The following is a 6026-nucleotide window of genomic DNA, read 5'->3' as shown; positions in this document are numbered from 1 at the left end:
TCGGAACGTGGGTAAACTATTTTGCAAATTTTATTTTTTAATATATATTTTTAGTTTTATATGCAATTATTACATTTTTTGTTATTTTATTTGTAGCCGACTTTCAAAGACGTCGAGTTTTTTAGGCCAAGGTTCGGGAATGTTTTTATAATCAAGTGGGGAGTAGGGATCGTACCAAAAATATGATATGAGATCGGTGGACCGATACTCGTAAATTTGTAGGATTGTTTACCAATCTACATAACCATAATGCTAACCGAATGCGGCCGAGTGGGTCCGATGATCTCTCGGCTTACCAATTCACTTGTGATTAATGGAAACAAGAGGTGTTTAGGAGGTACGGGATGGTGAAGACGTTTGACAAGGGCTACTTGTGGGAGTTGTTAAGGAAGTGCTCGAAATGGATGCAACTATGTGCGGAGGACTTTGCCGAAGGGGCAAAACGTACGAAAACTAGTGCGTCCGGCACATACGTCTTTTCGAGCGGGTTGGAGAATCCAATTGACTTCGAACTAAACTTATCCGAATGTCATTTGAAAGACCGGTTTATGAGGTGTTTCGAATGCGGCCGAAATGCGAAACCGAAATGCTAACCGAAATGTCTACATAACCGAAATGCTAACCGAATGCGGCCGAGTGGGTTCGATGATCTCTCGACTTACCAATTCACTTGTGATTAATGGAAACAAGAGGTGTTTAGGAGGTACGGGATGGTGAAGACGTTTGACGAGGGCTACTTGCGGGAGTTGTTAAGGAAGTGCTCGAAATGGATGCAACTATGTGCGGAGGACTTTGCCGAAGGGGCAAAACGTACGGAAACTAGTACGTCCGGCACATACGTCTCTTCGAGCGGGTCAGAGAATCCAATTGAAGTCAACCTAAACTTATCCGAATGTCATTTGAAAGACCGGTTGTAGCCGCCCCCGGATAGGGATCGTGGGAAAAAAAACGATTGGTGATGACGACTATAAAAAGGAAATTAAGGAATTGTTAAGTGGTCTCCTCTCGACTGGTGAAGCTCGACATACAAAAAACCGGTTCAAGAGTTCGGCTTTTCTAGCCAAATACTTTAGCCACCTACCGCCATCCGACCAAGCGATAATGGAGGAAGAAAAGATCGTATTCGAAAGGAATTGACGACAAAAAAACAAAAATGCTATTTTTATGTATTTGTTTTAGAGGTTGTTGCATTTTAAGTTTTTGTTTTTGTTTTTTTTTTATTTATGTTTTAATGAAATATTTTAATTTATATTTTTTTGTTTAATAAAAAAAATTCAATCAAGCCTCGGATCACTAGGACCACTACACCCTCTGGGGCTTGATCATGTGTCACATCAACGCCTACGTGTCGTAAATATATGGGACACTTGGGGGTGGATTAAGCCCCACTACCCTTAGCCTTAATGTTTTAACTACCCATGTAAAATAGCTAACTTCTCTACACACATGTATAAAAGTAACTGGTTAGTGTTTATAAATAGTAATTTTTGTGAGATAACTATCACTTATTTTTTAATATATATATATAATTGGACAAAGCAAAATAATATCGATTGAGGCATTTGGTGCTAATCTTTGATAGAATGGTTCTAGTTATTGAATTGATAGTTTCACTTATTGGCGTCTTTTCTTCTTCGATTATTGTATTTCTTTTTGTAGTCATTCAACTTTTATTTGATTCTTATATTATTTCGTAGTTAAAAAAGAAAGTTATCTTTAAAAATCATTTTTGTTTGCTTTAATAAGTTTGTTACAAGTCAACTCTAAAAGATATTATACACTAGATACATTACAACCACATAATACTATACTAGCCTAAAGTATATTACATCATTATTATTGTATACCATCCATCATGTTGTCATTGAGAAATTAAACATTCCGAGACCACAAGTTATACAGTAGACTTTTCTATGGATGTCAATTTCAGACATTGCATTTAATATCTGTTTCCAAATTAAAATTCAATATATAGACAGTGACATCCTAGATTTTGTTTTTTAACGGCCAATAAAGAGCTTTTATTAAACACTAGCAAGGAGTTGAGCAAACCCATCCAAAAACCAAAACCAGAAACCACACCTCAAGTAAACAAAAACATTACAAACTAAAAACAACGCCAATCCACCCAATTGAGCGACAAAAATCTTCTATGTATTTCGAACCCAGAGATAACCGAGCACTTTTATCTTCTCGAAAACATGCACAAGTTTTTACGGTGTCCCTTCAAACACCAAAGCATTCCTAGCATTCCACATACATCACATCGAAATCAAGCAGATAGAGTGATTTGTTTTATGAAATCTTGAATACTTGTGCGTGACCAAAACATCCTTCTTACTAAAAGCAAAGGTGCCAGGAATTTTGCACCAAGTCGAGAGAACCTGCCAAATTGCGTGCGCAAAACCTAAAGATAGAAACAAATGGTCGGCCGGCCTCACCACAGATCGGAAGTAAGCCAAGAGGGAACGCCCATGTTTCAACTTGCCAACACTACCCGAGCGCTGTTCACACAACCAAACTAGTAATAGCCTAGTGAATACTAGTTAAAAGTGTTCTGTTATGATTTATTAAAAGCCACGCCAACGCGTTTGCAAGTGTATACTAGTTAAAACTATTAGTGTTCTATCATCTTTGTTTCTTTACCTCTAATTAGTTATCAGATCTTACACCCTTTCCAGCTTACAAACACTCATTTAAGTTTCAAAACGAATTTACACTTGCATTATAGTATTATTATACACCCAAAAATAAAAAGTATCCAAACAAAAACAAGATCACCGTCTATACGAAAATAAACGCAAAGCACAATAAATTCATATCATATACTTGCAAGTTTAAAACTTCATTCCAATCTTTCAAGTGGCAGAAGACCCTTGAAGCAGTCCGTCACGAATCTGAGCAGCCACATCACGAACCGCACCCGGTCCATGAGGGAGAAACACAGCTGAGGACTTGGAGGACGCACCGATCTCCTTCATGGTGTCAAAATACTGAGTCACTAGAACCATGTCCATCACATCTTTTGCAGTGGTTCCAGGCACATTGACCGAGAACCCCAATACACTGTCTCTCAAACCGTCCACAATGGCCTGCCTCTGCCGGGCTATACCCAGACCCGAGAGGTATTTGGACTCCGCTTCCCCCTCAGCCCTCTTGATTTGCAGAATTTTCTCAGCTTCCGCTTTCTCGGTCGCGGCCATCCTCAAGCGTGCAGCTGAAAATAATAATATTAATTATTAGTGTTAATACTTCGTTAACAACTCGGTTTTAAAAAGACTTGGGCTCAACCCATACAACTTAGGCTCAAAATTTTAGGCCTGGATTTCATTATTTAGGGCCAACTACGTTTTCAGCTCAAAATTTTGAAACACAAATAGTGAAAGCAAAATTACCGAAACCGAACCCAAAACTAAAAAAACCAAAGCCAAACAGTATTTTAAAACTCAATACCCAAATAATAAACTGGTCTGAGACCGTTTTTTAATACCACGGTTAATGAATCACGTTAGAAAAAGCGAAATATTAAGGTTAGAAGGTTTACCAGCATTGATCTCATTCATCGCCCTCTTTACATGCTCATCCGGTTCTATATCAACAATCAGTGTCTGAACTATCTCGAACCCGTACGCAGACATAGCCTACAATCAACATTAACAACATACAAAACCGGAATAAGATCAATAATGGAACTTGTTCACAATCAAATCAAAACACTTGCCTTTTCAAGTTCTTCTTCAACGGCTTTTGCAATTTCATTCTTTTGCTCAAAAGTATCATCTAGATTCAGCTTCGGCACAAACGCCCTTATAACTGTAAATATATGAGAAACAATATCAAAAAAGACAAGCAATGTAATGTAAGTAAATAATTAATTGTTAGTTTGTACCATCAAAGACATAGGCTTGAATTTGGGAGCGTGTGTTGCTGAGTTTATAGAAAGCATCGCTTGCTTTATCAGCAAGAGCGCGGTATTGAATGGAAGCCACAACATTAACAAAAACATTATCCTGAAAACCAAAGCAAGAGATTAATAATAATAATAATAATAATAATAATAATAATAATAATAATAATAATAATAATAATAATAATAAGAATAGTTGTTTCAATTGGTTTAAAAAAAAAGCAGCACCTTTGTTTTGGTCTCGCACTTGACATCCAACTGCTGAACTCGGAGAGTAAGCTGGCCAGCAAGCTGTTTACCGAATATCCATGGGACACAGTGGCATCCAGGCTCCAACACCTCATCAAACTTCCCGAAGGATTCCTTAATGGCAACGGTGGATTGGTCGACTTGGTACAAACAGAATAGGTTCCCCATGATCTTACTTACACACCTGATTTGATTTGATTTGATTTGATTAGATATGAAATAACAATCATCTTTTATCACTAAATATCAGAAACAAATTGAATTGAATTGAAGAAAATCAAACCTAGGGCTTGAAACTAAAGAGTACAGCGATATATTAATCCAACAACTCAAATTTAAATTCAAAATTTAGAGAAAAGGGAAATAAAAGAACAAGGGTTTACCGAAAAACAAGAAGACGACCAATACGATGATGAAAATGCACAGTCAACACAAAAACCAATTTATAAACAAAAAGATCACGGCTGGAACTTTGACTTTATTGTTTTTTCATCCCAATCCCTCGACAATTTCAGAGAAATAAAAGTGTGTATATATATATATATATATATATATATATATATATATATATATGTGGGAGATTTCAATTAAGAAGCCCTTTGAGTTTTAAGAACTCGAAAGAACTCAGTGTAACGATTTTTTTTCAAATTTTTTTTACACATACGTAATATATGTAAGTTACATACACGGAAAAAAATTACATGATTTTTTACGCACCGAGTCGACTTTTTACACATGTGTAACGGACGTAAAAGTTAGTGTAACCACTTACATATTTATTCTCTCTCCTACTTTGACTTTTTTGTCAAATTTAATATCAACCACATATTTCAATTCATTTAATTAAATGTGTGGCCTAAAATTGAGTTCTTAAGTTCTTAAAACTCAACATGGTTCTCAAAATATCTCTCCCCTATATATATATGTGTGTGTGTGTGTGTGTGTGTGTGTGTTATGGTTCAATACTTAATTCTCAAAATGATTAATTTATTTAAAAAGAAGAATACTGTTAAAAACAGTATAAACGAGGAACCATAAGCAACAGAGTAATCACAGACATAAGATTTAGTTATACAAAGTAAAAAACCGTCAATAAGATTTAATCATTTTACAAAATAATAAACCGTCAAGGTAGTTTGTAAGGAATAAAAGACGTCCTAACAACAAATTAAACATACGAACAGAGTTTCCTTACATACTAACTTCCAGTTTATAATTTTAACTTAGCCAGTAAATTATTTTAACCTTTACTTAATTATTACTTAAGTAATGTTAGAACCATTTCTTAAAGGGGTGTTTTATGCCATGATTCAATACTTTTATGGGCTTAGCCCATCATGATGTTTATTAACCTGGAATAAAATATAATGGTATAGTAATTTCTTACTTGAACTTGCACAAGAATGGTAAGAATGATCAGAATACACCAGTGAGACTCCAAAACTTGAAGTTTTTATTAATAAGATGAATATTTTACAATATGATAGAAAGAAAGGAGTTGCTAAGAATTAGCATGTCTCCAACTAGAAACTAAAACCCCTTTTATAGGGAAAACACACCGAAAAGAAACAAAATACATGAAAATAAATTAGAAACTAAAATATTATATAAAAACAAAAGATTCCTCATGGGAGAAGCATGGCCATTTAAAATGGCATCCAACGTCTGTATTTGAGCAATCTAAGTTCATAATCCCCACTACAAGGTATACCCCCGTTATCAAGCAATACACCAAGCTTCCTTTACTGTGAATGAGTATGCATGAGTTCATCTGTTTGGCTTACAGGCATTGTATCCCCTGGGTCTGTTTCGTACCTGTATTAAGAGGCACGCAAGGGAGGAACATTGCATGACTGATAGCGGATTTTGA

At 35.6% G+C, this 6026-nt stretch overlaps 1 protein-coding gene across 1 annotated transcript; it reads right to left on the bottom strand.

Moving 5' to 3' along the window:
* Nucleotides 1-2728: 2728 nt before the first annotated feature.
* On the bottom strand, nt 2729-4325 carry LOC143625598 (hypersensitive-induced response protein-like protein 1). The gene is made up of 5 exons (XM_077095889.1): nt 4136-4325; nt 3890-4010; nt 3722-3813; nt 3545-3641; nt 2729-3217 (listed from the first exon to the last, which is right to left on the bottom strand). The coding sequence occupies exons 1-5, from the start codon at nt 4322-4324 to the stop codon at nt 2859-2861; spliced, it is 858 nt and encodes a 285-aa protein (XP_076952004.1). The 5' UTR covers nt 4325; the 3' UTR covers nt 2729-2858.
* Between the last annotated feature and the right edge of the window lie 1701 nt (nt 4326-6026).

This window comes from Bidens hawaiensis, unplaced genomic scaffold (assembly GCF_021521415.1).
Source record: "Bidens hawaiensis isolate Kalapana, Puna unplaced genomic scaffold, B.hawaiensis_p1.1 tig00004126_1, whole genome shotgun sequence".
Classification (NCBI taxonomy): domain Eukaryota; kingdom Viridiplantae; phylum Streptophyta; class Magnoliopsida; order Asterales; family Asteraceae; genus Bidens; species Bidens hawaiensis.
Note: the sequence above shows the minus strand (reverse complement) of the source record. Positions and strands in the feature narration are given on the sequence as shown.

What these genes read in the sequence shown, in the direction of transcription:
- LOC143625598 (XM_077095889.1), bottom strand. Translation starts at nt 4,324, where the DNA reads ATGGGGAACCTATTCTGTTTGTACCAAGTCGACCAATCCACCGTTGCC. An exon ending in TCAAGCCTATGTCTTTGATG is followed by an intron (nt 3,814 to 3,889) that starts GTACAAACTAAC and finishes ATATATTTACAG; the next exon opens with TTATAAGGGCGTTTGTGCCG. An exon ending in GATGAATGAGATCAATGCTG is followed by an intron (nt 3,218 to 3,544) that starts GTAAACCTTCTA and finishes TATTATTTTCAG; the next exon opens with CTGCACGCTTGAGGATGGCC.